This window comes from Esox lucius, chromosome 7 (genome assembly GCF_011004845.1).
Source record: "Esox lucius isolate fEsoLuc1 chromosome 7, fEsoLuc1.pri, whole genome shotgun sequence".
In the NCBI taxonomy this organism is placed as follows: Eukaryota; Metazoa; Chordata; class Actinopteri; order Esociformes; family Esocidae; genus Esox; species Esox lucius.
Window position 1 is genome coordinate 25,521,496 of NC_047575.1, and position 19,413 is coordinate 25,540,908.

General features: G+C 41.1%; 2 protein-coding genes across 10 annotated transcripts in view; both read left to right on the top strand.

Annotated features, from left to right (window-relative positions):
* The window catches only part of acsl6 (acyl-CoA synthetase long chain family member 6), a 70,001-nt gene extending 60,963 nt beyond the window's left edge, over positions 1–9,038 (top strand). For 4 of the 6 annotated variants that reach the window (XM_029120831.2, XM_029120832.2, XM_029120830.2 and 1 more), the window contains 16 exons: positions 1,145–1,233; positions 1,380–1,496; positions 1,885–2,028; positions 3,585–3,686; positions 3,975–4,046; positions 4,324–6,781; positions 6,866–6,938; positions 7,058–7,187; positions 7,547–7,637; positions 7,809–7,863; positions 7,936–7,972; positions 8,070–8,177; positions 8,424–8,546; positions 8,742–8,781; positions 8,870–8,904; positions 9,019–9,038. In XM_029120831.2, the coding sequence (XP_028976664.1) occupies positions 1,145–1,233; positions 1,380–1,496; positions 1,885–2,028; positions 3,585–3,686; positions 3,975–4,046; positions 4,324–4,464 (665 nt within the window). In that variant the 3' untranslated portion in view covers positions 4,465–6,781; positions 6,866–6,938; positions 7,058–7,187; ... (6 more) ...; positions 8,870–8,904; positions 9,019–9,038. The remainder of the gene's footprint in view (positions 1–1,144; positions 1,234–1,379; positions 1,497–1,884; positions 2,029–3,584; positions 3,687–3,974; positions 4,047–4,323; positions 6,782–6,865; positions 6,939–7,057; positions 7,188–7,546; positions 7,638–7,808; positions 7,864–7,935; positions 7,973–8,069; positions 8,178–8,423; positions 8,547–8,741; positions 8,782–8,869; positions 8,905–9,018) is intronic. The other 2 variants (XM_034293128.1, XM_034293129.1) reach the window with 2 other exon arrangements.
* A 2,211-nt stretch (positions 9,039–11,249) lies between these two features.
* Positions 11,250–19,413, top strand: part of fnip1 (folliculin interacting protein 1) — a 37,100-nt gene continuing 28,936 nt past the window's right edge. For 2 of the 4 annotated variants that reach the window (XM_029120904.2, XM_029120907.2), the window contains exon 1: positions 11,251–11,445. In XM_029120904.2, coding sequence (XP_028976737.2) covers positions 11,357–11,445 — 89 coding nt within the window. In that variant the 5' untranslated portion in view covers positions 11,251–11,356. Of the gene's footprint in view, positions 11,446–19,413 lie in introns of all 4 variants that reach the window. The other 2 variants (XM_029120909.2, XM_029120905.2) reach the window with 2 other exon arrangements.

Genomic DNA, 19,413 nt, shown 5'->3' on the forward strand with positions numbered 1-19,413 from the left:
TTATACTGTAATAAATACAGCTTGGTTTGGGACTGAGAAATTGTTCTTGTTTTGAACCAGAATTCAAATTCTAATACTAGTTTAATAACCCACACAACATCTTCAAGTTATTATAAATTAATAATGCCTTTCAAATAATTTTTCAAATACCCTATCTCTTTTGATACTTTAAATTAAACTTAAATTGAAGTTTAGATATTCCCTCCAGACAGTAATGAATTGTACTTGATCAGTACCTGATTACGAAGAGAGGATTGCACTAGTATTTTGGCCCTCCAGGACTGGAGTTGAATAGCCCTGGATTAGATCATTTGATAGTGACATTCATGCATCTTATACATTGCATACAATTATTTCCCGAGTGATTTCTTTGACTCTCAGGTTCTAGTTCATAGTTCAGCTTCTCAGTGTGAAAGACTACCCCACCCAAGACACACTTAGATTGGGAAAACCCCTGTTTTAATGGACGCCAGAGCATTTTTAATAACTTGACCCCCACATCAACCTGCTGAACCATGATCCACCTGGTTCTTTATCATTATCAGACCAGACCAGGGAGGCAGACCATCTCCTGTGTGCAGACTTTGCACCATTACAAGATACACTAACTTTATCTTAATGGCCTTTATCACAGTTACTTTAGGTCAGATCCTCGTGCCAGGGAATAAGTCATGTCATGTTTCATGTAAAACCCTCGGCAGTGGGGTGGGTCACGATTGGTTTGGCATCGGACACGGATGAACGTGCGTGTGTATGATAACCAGGCTGTCTGTTGGAAGTAAACATGTTTAGAACCTGGAAGCGATCACGTGCCTACCAGTGCTATTGCATTTAGCAAGTATGCAGAAAGAAATGACATCGATGACTACTGCTTGTGCCACTTTCCAGGAAATCCTGTTCACATTTTTTGAATAATAAACCTTACAGTTACGTTCTAACATTTGCGTTGCGTTGTTATCAAATTAAAGCATGCAACTGCTCCCCCTACTGATTTAATTCTATAATCCTGTATTTTCAGATTGTCCCTTGCTCATAATGACACTGTACAAATGCATCATGTTTTATGACCCCAAACAGAAACTTTCCTTCAGATCTCTGTGTGCACTCAATTTCCTCCCATTATTGGCCTTGTTTTAATGATTAGGTCACGTTGGAGCCCCGCTGCCCTGCAACCTCATCAAGTTGGTGGATGTTGCCGAGAAGAACTACTTTGCAGACAAGGGTGAAGGAGAAGTGAGTGGAGTAAAGCACCAGGATTTTTTACAGTAATCACTGGAACAGGGTTACAGTTCATAATTCAGGGTGTGTGAGCATTTATGTGACTGCTCTGCGCTGAACAGATTCTCCTAAATTCAAGTCTCTCTCTGGTCACCACTTAGGTGTGTGTGAAGGGACCGAATGTGTTCAAAGGCTACCTCAAAGATCCAGAGAGAACTGCTGAAACCCTGGATAAAGACGGCTGGCTGCACACTGGAGACATAGGGAAGTGGTTACCTGTACGTACACACATTAGTCCATGACCCTCAAAGGTGCATTCAATGACCCAGATGCACCAAGTGAAAAGCAAAGTAGGTCAACAACCAAAAGAATTGACACATGGCGATAAACATATCTGCTACTGTGGTCCCGTGGCGACCGCGCTGTGACAGCGAGGGGCAATGCAGTGCGCGACACGTTGAGAAAAACGTAACAGTATCTCGCACGTCATCGTCCGCGATGCAGATTGTGATGATGTCGTTTCACTGAGCCAACCTAGAAGCTGCAAACCATTTCCTCAGCCATGCCTTTGTGATTGTTGTCCTATATGCCATTCTGGTAGAAAACCCAGCCTCAGTGTTCTACTGCCATTGTCACCGTTTAACATACTCCCTCTCCTCTTTTCAGAACGGCACGCTAAAGATCATTGACAGGAAGAAGCACATCTTTAAGCTGGCCCAAGGAGAGTACATCTCCCCCGAGAAGATAGAGAACATCTACATCCGCAGTGAACCTGTGGCCCAGCTCTATGTCCATGGTGACAGCTTACAGGTGACCTTCCAAACCACCTTATGATGTGACTTGACCTCTGGTCTCTGGGTCACCCCTACCCCCCATGGGTCGGTAGCTCTCGCTCAGCCCAGTCAAAGCTCTTATCTATCTTAAAAGTCACATGGTGTAACCAGTTTGTCTTTCCCTTTACTCTAACACAGTGCTCCAGCTCCTTTACAGAAACCTTCTGAAAATCCTGCTGAATAGTTAAACGCAAGTCCACACCTTTAACCTTAGTGTGTCGTAGCATCTTCTATCCATTCAACCAGCTGGTAACCCCAATACATTGTGTGAGCCTTTGGTGACGGGTCTCACTCTTTCGCAGGACAGGTGTTAGAAAGGATGAGACAGGAAACACAGTGGTCTTGCACCTCAGCCGACATACATTGGTCGTCGCTCTCCTTCTCTTGAGGTGTTGCCTGCTTCCTTTTCCATCTTCTCCTGACGAGCGACACCGGTTCCCCCTCTCACCCCCCGGGGCGGGGGGTTGTTGCTCGGCCGCTCCTTGGTCCTCATGCCCCTCTGGTAGAAGACGGCTCACATTTGGAACCGTTTGGCCTTGGTGCATTCTGGGATCAGGGAAAAAAAAACGGTTCCATTGCTTACTTATGAATTTATTAAGTAACAATTTACCCAGGGTAAACATTTACTCTTATTTAAGTTTTATTTAAGTTAGGTTCCTTCTAAGACCGACGTCTCCTTTACAAATGAGCTCTGGATACACAACAGATAATGTAATATACATAAAAAAGTAACACATAAGAAACTGTCAATTAAATTCATAAAACAATAGCACTTCTTTCTTTAAAAGGTAATCCAACATAACCCTGAACTTATACTTGATTTACTCCTTTTTATTTCACACAATAAAGTGTGAAATGGAGGTCAATAATAAAGAAAGGTCAGGTCGACTTCCAGGGTACGAGATGTTTTGTAAGACAAGAGACATAACAAGACAATCAGACAACAATCAAAATTCACATTAAAAACAGCTCAAGTATAGAGTTTCAATAGACAAAGAGTTTCAATAGACAAAGAGCACTTCCAGATGATTATCTACTTCTGAAATGAAAAGGCAATTCTTTCTCGAATTGCATGGTTAAATGATATTCACTTGAGAACCACCTGCAGGATGAACTTACAGTCCATTTGATTTGTTATGACTAACTATTGTATTGCAATACGTGTATTGATTTTGCAATTCCAATGACTTATTACGTGTGTGGGGGCGAACACCCCACTGTACCCCACTGATCTATTCAATGATAAACTACATATCTAGTCAACTGGACAAAATTCACATTCCTGAATTCTGTCAACTGTTTATTTACAGTCAGTTTCTAAAATATATGTATAGTACTTTGGCCTGTAAATATTTTTGGGCATTGCCCATCAAATACTTGACAATTGCACTATGTTCTTCTTCATCTCCTACCATCTGTTTTCACTGTATCTGCCTCAAAATCCCATCTCCAGAGCTTATCTGATCCCCTGATGGGAGATAGTAAGAACGTCATTATTAATCACACACATTTCTGTGTGTGGTTTTCTTCCAGTCCTGCCTGGTGGCCATAGTTGTTCCTGACCCAGAGACAATGCCAGCCTGGGCCATGAAGAAAGGCATGGAGGGGAGCTATCGGGACCTCTGTAAAAATACTGTAGGTGATCTCCATCCTATAGTCTACAATCCATGGTGTTTGGTTCAGTTTGGTACCACAACAAAAGAGAGGCAGCATTTGGCCAAGTACAGAATGCATTATATTAATAAGCGTGAATAAAGGAAACCTAAAGAAAAGATTATTGTTGCACATCAACAAATGGCGTTGCTGCCTTTTTAGTATTACCGGTAACATCAGTTGAGAACTGTGTCCTTCCATTGATTATTTTGATATAACAAAGTGCATGCTAGATTCATGGTCTGATTTGTTATCTGTGTTTGTGTGAAGGTCCTTAAAAAGGCCATCATGGAAGACCTGCAGCGTCTGGGCAAGGCCAGTGGCCTCCACTCATTTGAGCAGGTGGGTGTGTCAACCGTGAGTTGTTCAGTGATGGGGGAAACCGAAACGAGAGGTTTTATAGATTGCGGGGAAAATAGCTGATGTGCACAGCTATTTGTGCACATGCACTACATTGCAGGATTCAAAGCCACTGTACATCAACACTGTTGTTGCTTTCTCTTTGGGGTTTTTAGGCTGGGTATCGGTAAAAGCACTTTGTGTTGATCTAAAAAGGGCTTCATAAAATAACTGATGGACGGATTCTATTTACATTGTAATGTATTCTGTCTCTCCCAAGGTGAAAAATATCTGCCTCCATAACGAGCAGTTCTCCATACAGAATGGCTTGTTGACTCCCACACTTAAAGCGAAGAGACCCGAGCTGAAGGAGTTTTTTAAGGAGAAGATTGAAGAAATGTACGAAAACATCTCCATATGAAACACAACCCGAACAAAGCCCGGTTCCCAGCAACACTTTTTTTTTTTTTCACACCTTTTCACTCCAAATCCATCCGCGGTCTCAAATCAAACAAATAAGTGACTGACTGTGGGTCAGGAAGGACACGTTGTCATAGTTCTCCAACACCCACTGGCAAGTGCTGCCCTCTGTTCTAGAGCAGCCTATGTAAAGCTCCAACCAAATCAGCCTCCTGTCCATCCTGAAACAGCAGCCACAAGTCAACATAGCCTGCATGCTCCTTCTGTTTTCTTTTGTAGGCATTTGAAAACATCACACACACACACGAACACACACAAAAATCAAGGCAATTCTTTTTTGTTTGTTTTCACGACGATGCGCTGAGAGGGTTTGTCATGTTAAAACTTGCAGACCTAGGCTAAGGGCAGAGCATGCAGTTTGCCCTGCATCGCCGTGGCCATTGTTACATGAGATTTCAAGATGAGTTCTGGCATTTTAGGCATTCAACAACAGCCACACCACCACCGTCAACAGTCACCCCAGAAGGCTTTCTCATGTAGTCAAGATCGACAAGCTCCACTCAGTGACAGAGGCTAGAACAAAATGGACAGTAAAAATGTGGGTTTACTTAGTGCAAATGGCTATAGGCTTCTGAGTCATGTTCCGTTCCAAATTATTATTATGTGAATGTACATATTGAGGACCATTAGACATAGGCATATTTAAGCACATGTTTGATTTTTTTTTTTTTTGCGTGTAGTGAGATTAATTTAAACTTTATTTATTCTGTTATCAAATGGGATCAGGACCATATCCTTGTATTGAATGAGTGGAGCATTAGGGATTAGGGAATGGGGAGGGAAGGGGCAGAGAAAAATAAAATACATTCTGGAATGATTTTAATTTATTCTTCATTCTTTGTCATGTCAAGCGATGCTCAAACGAACAGAAAGAGTTATCTTTGCATAGCAACACATTCATTTGGCTGGGCGAACACAATGGTGACACAGACCTTGACAGTAATCACGGTGGTGACATTAGCCTAAGCTGATACTGATCACAGTGATGATATGGGGTGATTTCCGCATGTGTAACACAGATACCAGACATTTTTATCCTGTTTTTTTGGAGCCTACTGAAGTTAACACAGTTGGTACTGTGACTGGTTTATATCTTCTGTAACCAAAGTCTACCTAGATCGAATGGGCAAGATGCTAGTGCGGGTGTCCTCTCCTCAGCAAGCAAAAACATAGGGCATACACAGGATCCATGTCAAGTACCTCAGATGTCATTTGATTATCTTGTTTTATTTTTTATTTTAATGGAAGATGGCTGCACTTACAGAACCTCGGAAATATGTTTGTGAGCACTCACCAGCAGACCCTAATATACAGCCTTTCACATCTACCCAACAAACCTCAGTATCAGCCCTACCTGGATCTATTTTCTACTCATAGGTCATTTTTTGTGGAGCAGGTTTAGTGAACTATACTCATGTGAATAATAAGTTACATTAAATACATGCCTAGTTTTGACAAAAATGGGCAGGGCTCAAAGCAGAGGGATCATCACACTCTCGGGCAAGACAGGGGCAGATAATATAATTCATTTGCAATATCCAGACGATTAAATGTACTTTTTTATTTAATTTATTACAAAGAAAATACTTGACTGATAGGCCAATGACAAATGACCTTTACCTCACTCATTATTGGGCAATTTTTTTTAAGTCCCATCAGTTTATTTCTGCATGGGCAAACGCATCACTAAACATCAAACCAGAAAAATACCTAATCACATCTCTGCTCATATACAAGCTGTTCCGTGTATCATATAAATCCTACCACAGTGATGTCATATACGTATTTTGAGAGCATATGAGTTTTTTGTACATTGCATCTGGAAGAACAGGCATGCATGTACAGGACTTTTGTAAATTCATGTAAAGTATGGAATACATTTTTGTCTTTGCATGTGAAACCATGGGACCTGTTAGGAATTAATTAAGATTGCAGAGTGGAATTCCAACAGATGAATGTAAACAGATCAGAATATAAAGAATCCCGGAGAATGTAACAATAAGAATAATAAAAAAAAAATATTAGTATGTTTTATACTTCATCTAGATGATGGGTAGGACAGAAATAAAGCTGTACATGTTGGATATTTGAATACTCAGTGTTTTTCTTCTTGACTAATGACATGAGTAAGTGATGTATCAAATTTGGCACTGTGCTGACAACTTCTCGAGGCTATGAAAAACGTCTGGGAAACCTTTCGAACAGCAGGGGGCGTCACCGTACAGGGAAGCTACTGAAGATCCAGAGGATTAGTAAAGGTGTGTGAAAAAAAGAAAATACTAGCTGAAGTCAATGATAACACAGCTGTATGGAGAATAATTTCTTCAGATTGTATATTTCAGGTTCGTTGGCTTCCTTGCGAGTGCCATTGTTGGCTAAATAAATGTCCAGTACGTTTTCGGAGGGCTATTTCTGGTAAGTCGAACACGTTAACTAGCTGGCTAGACAGCTACAGTATCTTAGTGACCATTGTTTCTCACGGTCGTGGATATAAAATAGCCACCTTCTCTTGTTTTTAAATTTCCTTTTCGTAGAACAATCTTGTTTTACTTGAGATGGGTCGTTTTAAACGTCGTGGTTTTGACACCATCACCACAAAACAAGGACAAAGCAGCACGAATGGGCGCAAGGACACACCTCGGAAGTCCGATGGAAAAAGAGGCAGTAAGAATTGAGAGGCACCTTTTTAATTTAATTCTTAAATGTTTAGATCTTAAGTTAAGGCCAAGTCTTCTCCGACTCACTTGGGAAGTTCTTCATACGCAAACAATAGCCATCTAAACTGAAATATAAAATCTGAGAAACACATTTATCACCAGCATGATTGGAAGAAGTAGATCAACCCAAGTATACTACTGAATCCCAAGGTCTTTACACTAAGGTAGAGGAAGGTTATGTCATTCTGCTCATAGCAGATCATTAGTATTGAGATAATGGTTGTTGATAACTCAGGTCTGTGAGAAGCATTTTGGCCTGAACTCTGCAGTGGGCAAAGCCAATCTCATCTTTCGTATAATTCTCAGAAATGAAGCGACTCCTCTCTAAACCCTGCAATCCACTGCATAAGGGACTTGTCCTGTCGCCCATAAATGAGTCAACATGCACAGATCACAGGTGAGGTGCTTCTTCTGCTTAACATTGTATACCAATCCCAATGACACACTTCCCTGTAGTGCAAGTCCTTTGGCTAGAGCATTATCGTGCCATTTGGAACACAGATAAGATTTACAGGTAACATGACTGATCATGCACACTGTCATCTCATTGTTGTGCTTACCTCAACAGAAATGTCCCAACAGCTGCTACCCAGAGGAACAGAACGCTTGAGTCGAAAGACGCTGTGAGTGAAAACATGAATTTAACCAGTTTGATTCAGCATCGATTTACTCTCCACCCCATTTTCTCTTTTCAGGTGGCCGCACCCAATTCAAGCACCGATGACTCTTCCAGTTGAGTTTGGAACATGTTATCTCGGGCTCGTTTTGGACTTTCATATTTTTGGATTGTGATGGCAAATTCCACTGAATATGTTTTGTCTGTGTGCAGATTTTCCAGAAGGTGTTTCTTCCCAACTGACAGATGGGACTGACTCAGGTGATACTAGTACCAGCAGTGTGCAGTCGCCGGAGGTGTTCCGAAGAGGGGATGTCTACGGTGTGTTTGTCTTTACTGCCCTGGTGCAGCCCTGGTACAGCCCTGGTGCAGTCGAAAAACCCCACAGGGACAGTAACACAAGCTGCATTCACCTAATGTGGACATGTTGCCGATACCCACAAAGAACAATCAGCGTGAACATAAGGGTTAGGTTTAGGGCCACTGTAAGAAGAACTGGCTGAGGGCCCATGCCCTGAGAAGTTCAGTGACAGGGGCTTATTATTGCCATAATCTTTTGCCATTTAGAAGAGATGGTGGTCTTCCCGAGAGAGGTGTTGGACCTGCATGTAAAGAACTCGACTCTCCTAGATGTTAGCCATGCTGAGAACATCAACATGCAGCAGCCTCCTAACCTGTCTTCCATAGTAGGTAATGGATACTACAGCACTGGACAAACAGGCTGTTTTCAAACTTGCACCCTATTGCCTTTAGTAAACTACACTTGACGAGGGCCTATAGGTCACTGGTCAATTGTAGTGCGCTATTTAGGAATGGGGTGTCATTTGGGTTGGAAAGGTTGAAGTATTCCATGTTTCTTTGTGTAAATAAATATATATTTTCCAGACATCTCCCAAATGACACAGGCAATAGATCAGGAAATAAGGTATAGTTGATTGAATGGCATTTTTTATGACTTTTTTTTACATAAATATTCATTTATATTCTAACAAAGAACATTTCTTTGTTCACAGCCAGCTAGCACTGCCCATTAGGTGGACATCTTCGGGTATTTGCCAATAAGATTGAATCATTTTAATGTTGTTGATTTCTCCCAAGCTTCTTATGAAAGCAGGAGAAGACATATACTGTAGAGCTGATGATTTATTTTCCATTCATTTAGATAAGCTGTTCAATTCCATGGAAAAAACACCTCTAGCTGAAAGAGCAACTGTGCCCTCAGTCCCGACAAAAAAAAGGGTAGGATGTTAACCTTTCTTGTTTGTATCTAGAGACATTGTTGCATCTAACACAGCGTAAACCATCTGCAAGTGTATTAATGTCAGTTAGTAATAAAGTCCTCTTTCCACAGTCAGGGACTGTTCGACCCATGAAGATCAAATGCAGAAAGAGGGTAACATTCAGTTACCCTGTTGCCAAGAAGATAGAAGTGAAAAAGGTGGAGGCTGCCAGTCGCTACACAGTTAGTGAGAGCACCAGTGAGACAATAGTTTACTGTAAGGCCGCTTCGCTTGAAGAAGTTTCAAAAGTCATTAAAAGAAACACACATCACTCCCTGGAGCAAGCAAAGTTCTTTGACTTTGCAGACGAAAAGGAAAGGGAGACTTTTGTTGAAATGTTGAGGAAGAAGAAGTCCATCATGAGTGTAAGCATTGTCTTTAATCAATCTCTACGTGAAGGCATATGCAATATTCCAGGACATTTCTGTCATTGTATGTTGATTGAAATTGTTCAGGTGTTTTTTTTTTTCTTCACCAGAGTATATTTAGCCTTGCTGGTCAACTTTCGACAGAATCATTTGAAGAGGAGGGTGACATGTTTGACAGGAGTTTGTCCTAATGAATATCTGTCAGTTCCACATGGTTCTTCTGACTCTGGTTGCTCTGCACAAAAGGGTATTGCAGAAATGTGTCATTACCTAGAATGTCCAGTGGAGGTCATGCCTGTCTTTGTGAGACATTCAAGTCTGTCCACTCAGGTATTTTACTGAGTAGGGCCAGGAGTAGTATGAGAACAAGACCTGTTCATGGTGGTCTAATAAAATTCACTAGTTGCTTTTGCTGTTATTCCACATGGTGTCCATGGTGAACTTGTCTACAAATTTATGGAAAGTACATACATACATTTGTATGTATTTTGGTAGATGCAATGTATTGAAATTGCCGCTTTTTTTTCTGAGCATTGCCCACAAAAACGTATTGGATCCAATTATATTATGCCACCTTTCAAATCACAGTCAAACATCAATGTTTGAGTGTACACGTTCCACTCTACTTCCTGTCTTCTTCAGCGTGCTGCCAAACTGCGAGACTGATTAGCTGGATAAACAGGTCTGAAAAGACAGTCGTGTGCAATGAGTGAGACACAACATGAAATCCATTGGGCTTTGATTTGATAGTGGGTGGTAGTGACAAATTGTATTTAATTCCTATTTCCGGGTCACCCCTAAGCAAAGCAAACCCACCCAAAGAACTCAGGACTGTAAGTCCTACTCAGGGGAAATCCCTGCCACCCTATTCTGGAAACGTACCGCACACAGTGCCATGGTAGGAAACCCATCCTGGAGGGCTGAAACACTTCAGGTCTTTGTTTCTAAGTGATAGTTAATTCTCTTTTGCCAGTCTGATTGGGAGAGGCGAACCAGTAGTGGGTTTCCTATCTACTGTATATTAATGATAATTGACAATGACTGATCTGCTGCTAATATCTAAGTGCCAACATATTAAATGGGTTAACCATCCCACAGCCAGTAAAGATACAACTTGTTAACATTGTTATCGTTGGAGGTGAGCAAGCAAACACATTTTATCCCCATTTAACTCTGTATTTTTGCAATTAAATTAACCTCACAAGGCCCTTTTTATTTTATGAACATTTTAGTCAGAGGACCAGTCTGTTAACCTTTTATTGCCTGTAATCTATTTCACACATGACATGGAATACGTGGATTGGAATGTTAGCTAAAGCGAATGTTGCCAAGGTTATGGAATTAACTGTAGATATGTTCATTAATTTTAAAGCTTATGTAAAAAAATAAAAATGAAATTCTGTTGATTTATATTAGATGATGTAAAACTGTTTGAATTAAACTGTTAACATAATAAATGGTACTGTTCTGTTGATGTTGGTTGTATTTCTTGTATTTGCCTTAAGGAGGTAAAATATATCAGACATAGACTTAGTCTATGATATATATTTACAGATGATTATATTTTAGACATTTCATATACATTTTGTGGTGTATGGAATGGTAACTTATAGCCAAAACATCAACACAGCAATTCTATTGACCACGTGGTGTTAGGCCAAAAATATCAGCCAATCAAGTATTTTCGAGAAGGAGCCGTCCAATCAGGAAAATGTAGTGGGTTTCCAAGCAGCTCGTGTGACTAATGCCTGTCATATGACTCTGACACAAATGGAGTTAGTTTCAAGGAACTAGTGTTGATCTTGGATTTGTAAGAAAGTGAGACTTTCTGTACCGAATTATTTGGTACAAAATGCCTCCAACTCTTTTTCAGAAAATCTTTAATAAAAGAAACGCATTTTCATCGCCCCCAAGATGCAACAAAGAGGACCCCGCGTTCAGGTACGTGCGCATGCTAGCTCTGTAAACTGCCAGATAGCTGGCTGGCCAGCTAACGTTAGTTGACCATCTTCTCAATCTCAACCATTTGAGCAAGGGGTGAGCAGAAGGTTCCGGGCCTTATTAAGACACTGCTACGCAATCCGTAATATAAAACGTATTTTAACAACCATACATTCAGATAGCTGAATGATGAATTTATTATTGCCACTCACCTAGCCAGAGCTATCCTGTTTCTGCCACCTCGTGAAATCGCTTGAGAAAGATTGATGTAGCTGGAATTGTCTTTGTAGAAAATATGGCAATCTTTCCGATAGTTATTTAGGTAAGGCGAAGTTATGATGCATTTCTATAGACATCTAATGTTGTTACACTGTCAATATGGTGTTTATGTTTGGCTGCATTAAACTAGGGAGCCGAATTCTGTTATTGTTGTCTTTTGGCCAATTACATAAACTCTGGGAAAAACACGTAAAAGGACTGAATGTGATCGGTCGAAAGACCAATTAGTGGGGAACAAAAGATCTGCAAAAGATTTGCCCGTTTAAGTTAGTGTCGTGCTAGTGGACGAAATGGACGGTTTTACGTAGAATATATTGAACAAAAATGTCTGGACACCCATTCTCAATTCTAGAATATTATTATTACTACTATGTAGAACGGCGATGTATGGATGTCCGTGCAGAAGTACAGTCGCAAGCATTGATATATGGTCTCTGGTCCCAACAAGCTAGCCAGTCAACCAGGGACAGTATGTGTTCTGTGTGCGTGCACGTGACTATTCAATGGGTATATGACAAATAGATCCTGCGCTGTCGACTCTGGCTAGTTACCATGGATATGCAAGGCATTTACGACATTTAGTACATATCCGGTATTATTATTTTATCCATTCTAAATAATAATAATAATAATAATAATAATAATGCTGTGATATTCAGGCATCATCCCATGTCATGATTTATGAAGCTCGTGAAAAAAAATGTCTTTTTTCATTTCAACAAAAAGGCAAATTAAATCAGGTGGATAATTTTTTTCTCATAATAACACCTGATTTCAACCCTGGTGCACAGCCATGACGATGCCCAGGTCGTGAGGGTAGCGTAGTGCATTTCGCACTTTGACCCCAAATCAGGGGCATGAGCTGCTATTCCCGTTTTGGCCCACATGTCCGTGTATTTCTTTGGCACGCAGGCTTCATTCACCAGACACGAAGTACTGAGAAGGATCCACGGTAACACTCAAACACAAGTCTAAAGCCACATTTTAGTGCTTCCTATAACAGAAATTATAGATTTTATTTATTTATTTGACGGTGGCAGTCTGACACTAATGCCTGTGATTATGGCATCAGCATTGCTAAGTTCAGTTTTGAACTCCCAATACCCATTCATTCTTGAAAAATATAACTTGCCTTGTGAATGTTAATTTAAATGTTACCCCATCGCAGCCAAAGTATTTGCTTTCTTTACACAAGTAATTGTTTAAAAATGTGAAATATGATATTAAAATGTGAAATACTTTTCATATTTTTTTCTGTTAGAACGAGGTACTGGTCAGTAAATATATGTTTTCTCGAATTCAGACTTCTGTACTGGTTGAAAACAACATTATTTGGGTTAATAACAGAATATTAGCCTTTAAACGTTTGATTTTCACCAGCCTGTTGAAAACACTAGTCTATAAATAGCCTGTATCATCTCAATATGGTTAAAACTGTAATTACATTTTGATTATGTGGATGGTCGATCTTACATCGATAGCTCTCACAAATTATTTTCCATCTATGGGTTGGTGCTTTAAGAAGGATTGGATTGAGTTCTCACCAAAAAAGTTACCTTTGTTCTGGATACTTCTCTACGGCTTCCCTATGAACGCAGTCAGTTTCTAAGTCTGTAAGAGCTGCTCCAGGTCTGGGCCTGGAACAGCACAATCACAGCACTGAACTGTCCCTTTAGTGCTGTGAATACCAGTCAGGGCAGCAGTTTGGCTGACCCTCTGAGGAAACCCTAAACAGCCCTGACATATCCTTGGCTGCGTGTGACAAAGGGCAGCATACTGTACTTCTCAGACAGATCCCAGCCACGGCCTTTGTTCGCTCCCCTGACGCCTCATGTTCCTAACAGCTTCCTTCCTTTACCACAGCACCCGCACACAGCCTGTGTGGACTCTGCTGCCTCGTGGAATCACTCTTCCCTGGCCGTGTGCCATAAAAGGCCACCCCAGTCTTGTTTTTTAGGTTCAGGCACGTACACAGACATGAGTCCGCCCGGATAGCAAGTTCCCTTTTGGGTGGTAGTATGGTTATTATTTGGCTGGGTTAGTGTTGTTAAAGTTTTTTGGGGGATAGCGTAGTTATCATTTGGGGGGGTAGCATAGTTGTCATTTGGGGTTAGTATAGTTATAATTGGGGGTAGCATAGTTATAATTTGGGGGTTAGTGTAGTTATCATTTGGGGGGGTAGCATGGTTATCATTTGGGGGGGTAGCATGGTTATCATTTGGGGTGATAGCGTGGTTATCATTTGGGGGTTAGTATAGTTATCAATGGAGGGTAGCATAGTTAATTTGGGGGTTGCGTAGTTATCATTTGGGAGTTAGTTTAGGTATTATTTGAGGCGATAGCGTAGTTATCATTTTCTAGAGTTTTATATTTGTTGTTCTGAACTCTGTCTGCTGGCATGACTTTATCATGTTCACCCACTCCTATCCTGTCCCTTTGTTGTGCCTGTCGGTGTGCCCCTGTTCAGAGTTTAGACATCTGGTTTTTAGTGTTTCCCAGTCACCCTTGTACAGATTAAATCTACCTCATCATCAATATTTGCTTGGCTGATTGTACGACTAAAGACCGGTCTCCGCCCTTTCATCAGTAAGAGTCATTCAGGTGTCAGTCCAGCAGCGATGGAGGTAGTATGACCACCTTATAATAAACTACAGTGGGTAGAACAAGTATTTGATACACTGCCGATTTTGCAGGTTTTCCTACTTATGTAGAGGTCTGTCATTTTATCATAGGTATACTTCAATTGTGAGAGACGGAATCTAAAACAAAAATCCAGAAAATCACATTGTATGATTTTTAAATAATAAATGTGCATTTTATTGCATGACATATGTATTTGGTCACCTACCAACCAGTAAGAATTCCGGCTCTCACAGACCTGTTCGTTTTTCTTTAAGAAGCCCTCCTGTTCTCCACTCATTACCTGTATTAACTGCACCTGTTTGAACTCGTTACCTGTATAAAAGACACTTTTCCACACATTCAATCAAACAGACTCCAACCTCTCCACAATGGCCAAAACCAGAGAGCTGTGTAAGGACATCAGGGATAAAATTGGCGACCTGCACAAGGCTGGGATGGGCTACAGGACAATGGGCAAGCGGCTTGGTGAGAAGGCAACAACTGTTGTGCAATTATTAGAAAATGGAAGAAGTTCAAGATGATGGTCAATCTCCCTCGGTCTGGGGCTCCATGCAAGATCTCACCTCGTGGGGCATCATTGATCATGAGGAAGGTGAGGGATCAGCCCAGAACTACATGGCAGGACCTGGTCAATGACCTGAAGAGAGCTGGGACCACAGTCTCAAAGAAAACCATTAGTAACACACTACACCGTCATGGATTAAAATCCTGCAGCGCACGCAAGGTCCCCCTGCTCAAACCAGCGCATGTCCAGGCCTGTCTGAAGTTTGCCAATAACCATCTGGATGATCCAGAGGAGGAATGGGAGAAGGTCATGTGGTCTGATGAGACAAAAATAGAGCTTTTTGTTCTAAACTCCACTCGCCGTGTTTGGAGGAAGAAGAAGGATGAGTAAAACCCCAAGAAAACACCATTCCAACCGTGAAGCATGGAGGTGGAAACATAATTCTTTGGGGATGCTTTTCTCCAAAGGGGACAGGACAACTGCACCGTATTGAGGGGAGGATGGATGGGGCCATGTATCGTGAGATCTTGGCCAACAACCTCCTTCCCTCAGTAAGAGCATTGATGATGGGTCGTGGCTGGGTCTTCCAGCATGACAACGACCCGAAACGCACAGCCAGGGCAACTAAGGAGTCTAGCCAGTCTCCAGACCTGAACCCAATAAAAAATCTTTGGAGGGAGCTGAAAGTCCCGAAACCTGAAGCATCTGGCGAAGGTCTGTATGGGGGAGTGGGCCAAAATCCCTGCTGCAGTGTGTGCAAACCTGGTCAAGAACTACAGGAAACGTATGATCTGTGTAATTGCAAACAAAGGTTTCTATACCAAATATTAAGTTCTGGTTTTCTGATACCAAATACTTATGTCATGCAATAAAATGCAAATTAATTACTTCATACAATGTGATTTTCTGGATTTTTGTTTTAGATTTCGTCACTCACAGTTCAAGAGTACCTATGATGAACATTACAGACTTCTGCATGCTTTGTAAGTAGGAAAAACAGCAAAATCGGCAGTTTATCAAATACTTGTTCTCCCCACTGTATCTATGCAACACACAGTGCATTGCACTCTGCTGTGTATGGGGCTGCATAGCCGCAGACCAGTCAGTGCCCATGATGACCCCTGTCCACTGTTGAAAGCATCTGCAAGTGTTGGAATTGGACCTTAGAACAGTGGAAGAATCTGGTCAAATGAATCCCTTTTTCTTTTACATCATGTGGACAGCTGTGTATGTGTATGCTATTTACCTGGAGAAGTGATTGCACCAGAATGCACTGTGGGAAGACTACAAGCCAGTGGAAGTCCAAGCATTCATATGGATGTCAGTTTGACACCAGTGCGAAACATCTTTACGCACCAGTTAAACCCCTTCATGGCAGTGGTATTCCCTAATAGCAGTGGCCTCTTTCAGCAGGATGTTATGCCCTGCCACACTGCACACATTGTTTGGGAATGGTTTGAGGAACATGAAGGGATCAAGGTGTTGCCCTGGCCTCCAAATTGGTAATCTGTGGGATGTGCTGGACCAAGTCCGATCCACTGCTGCTCCACCTTGCAACTTACAGGACTTGAAGTATCTGCTGATGATGTCCTGGTACCAGATACCACAGGACATCTTCAGGGGTCTTGTAGAATCCATGCCTTGGTGGGTCTGTGCTATTTCGGAGGCACGTGCAAGACCAACAGCATATTAAGCAGGTGTTTTGGCTCCTCTGTGTATTTTATGTGTGCATGTATAGTTGTGCTCATAGGTTTGCATGCCCTGGCAGAAATTGTGAAGTTTTGGAATTGATTTTGAAAATATGACTGTTCATGCAATAACACTGTCTTTTATTTAAGGATAGTGATCATATGAAGCAATTTATTATCTCATAGTTGTTTGGCTCCTTTTTAAATCAGAATTATAACAGATATCCCTGATCAAAAGTTTACACACCCTTGAATGTTTGGCCTTGTTACAGACACACACAGGTGAAAATGGCAATTAAAGGTGAATTTCCCACACCTGTGGCTTTTTAAATTGCAATTATTGTGTATAAATAGTAAATTAGTTTGTTAGCTCCATGTGGATGCACTGAGCAGGCTAGATACTGAGCTGTGGGGAGCAGAAAAGAACTATCAAAGGACCTGTGTAACAAGGTAATGGAACTTTATAAAGATGGAAAAGGATATAAAAAGATATTCAATGCCTTGCAAATGCCAGTCAGTACTGTTTAATCACTTATTAAGAGGTGGAATATTTGGGGATCTCTTGATACCAAGCCAAGGTCAGGTAGACCAAGAAAAGTGCCAGAAGAATCCTTCGGGATATAAAGAAAAACCCACAGGTAACCTCAGGAGAAATACAAGCTGCTCTGGAAAAAGACAGTGTGGTCGTTCTAAGGAGCACAATACAACAATACTTGGACAAAAATGTTTGAGTTACCAGAAAGAAGCCTTTACTGCACCAATTCCACAAAAAAGCTAGGTTGCAACACCTTGACAAGCCTCACAGCCTCTAGCACACTGTAATTTGGAGTGACGAGACCAAAATAGAGCTTTATGGTCACAACCATAAGCGCTATGTTTGGAGAGGGGTCAACAAGGCCTATAGTGAACAGTACCATCCCCTCTGTGAAGCATGTTGGTGGCTCATTGTACAGCCCAATTGCACAAGTGTGCAACAGAGAGACAACAACAAGCCAGTGACACTGCCCCCGAATGGCATTGGAGAGAGGGCATCCCAGAGGTGTTGAGAGCCTACCTGGCAAGACTGCAAGGGTGGACAGTGTCAGCCTTTCTGGTCACCTTCACACCCCTGGGCCAGACTACACTTAATCATAGACCATGCTGTAGAGATGAGTCTTTAATAGACACTTGAAAGTTAAAATACACTCAAGAGTTTGCATTTCTGACCTTAATTGGCAAATCATTCCATAGTCGTGGAGCTCAATGAGAGAAGCTGGCTGTTTGTTTAGAAATTATAGGTACAATTAAAAGGCCTGCATCTTGCAATCTAAGGTTACATGTAGGTATGTATGGCTGGATCATTTCGGCGAGGTAAGTAGGAACAAGTCCATGTATTGATTTATAGGTTAACAATATAGCCCTAACCCTAACAGGCAGCCAGTGTAAAGAGGCTAGTACTGGAGTAATGTGTTAAAAAAAAATTGTTCTAGTTAGGATTCTAGCAGCCGTGTGCAGCACTAATTGAAGATTATTTATTGATTTATCAGGGTAACTGGAAAGCAGAGCATTGCAATAATGTAATCTAGAAGTAACAAAAGCATGGATTTGTTTTTCTGCATCTGTTTTTGATAGGTTTCTATTTTTTCGAAGATGAAAATAAGCAACTCTTGAGACATTTTATATGTTCATCAAAGGAGAGGTCAGGGTCACGGGTAACGCCTAGGTTTCTTACAGTTTTTTGGGATACGACCATGCAGCCGTCGAGGTTCACAGTGAGATCTGCTAACAAAGTTCTTTGTTTCTTGGGTCCTAAAACAAGCATTTCTGTTTGTCTTGAGTTTAAAAGCAAGAAGTTCTCTGTCATCCACTTCCTAATATCTGAAATGCATGCTTCTAAAGTAGCAGATTTTGGGTCTTCTCCTTGCTACATCGAAAATTATACAACTGTGTGTCATCAGCATAAAAGTGAAAATTGACATCACCCAGAGGCAGCATATATAGTGAGAACAGTAATTGGCCCAAAATCGAGCCTTGAGGAACACCAAAACATACCTTAAAATTGTCAGAGGATATACCATCCACACATATGAACTGATTTAAACCAGGCTACAACATGTCCACATAGCCCTATGTGGGTTTCCAGTCCCTCTAAAATAAGGGAGTGATCAAAAGTGTCAAAAGCAGCATTAAGATCAAGAAGCAACAGGACTGGAGCATTTCATAAATGTTATTTGTCTTCAAGAAGGCATTCGGTTGTTGGGAAACACATTTTTTTTAAGATTTTTGAGAGGAACGGGAGGTTCGATATTTGCCTATAATTTATTATGTCTGGATCCAGAATAGATTTTTTAAGAAGAGGCTTAATTACCGCTATTTTTAGTGAGTTTGGTACACATCCGGAGGAAAGGGAGCAATTTATTATGTTCAGCAATGGCTGACCTAGCACAGGAAATGGCTCCTTAAGTAATTTTGTTGGCGTCTGGTCTAGCTGACTATTTGTGGGTTAAGAACTCATTACAAATTTAGTGAATGTGTCGAGCGATACGGTATCAAAAAATTCAAGTGTCCCCATTGACACCTGGTCATGGAGGTTCAAGACATTCTCAGGACAACTGAGATTTTGGGGACTATAACTTTTTAAGGATTCAGTTATTTGTTTTCTAATGGTGATTATCTTTTCATCAAAGTAGTTCATGTATTCATTACAGCTAAAGTGAAAACCCTCTTCACTTGTTGAGCTTTGCTTTTTTGATTGATATACAACCCTGTTTCCAAAAAAGTTGGCAGCAGCATTTTTGGATGTTATTCATATTTGGTTTCTTTGCATGGTAGAGGTTTATCTTGCATTTGTGGGTGTAGTGGTATACTGTCTTC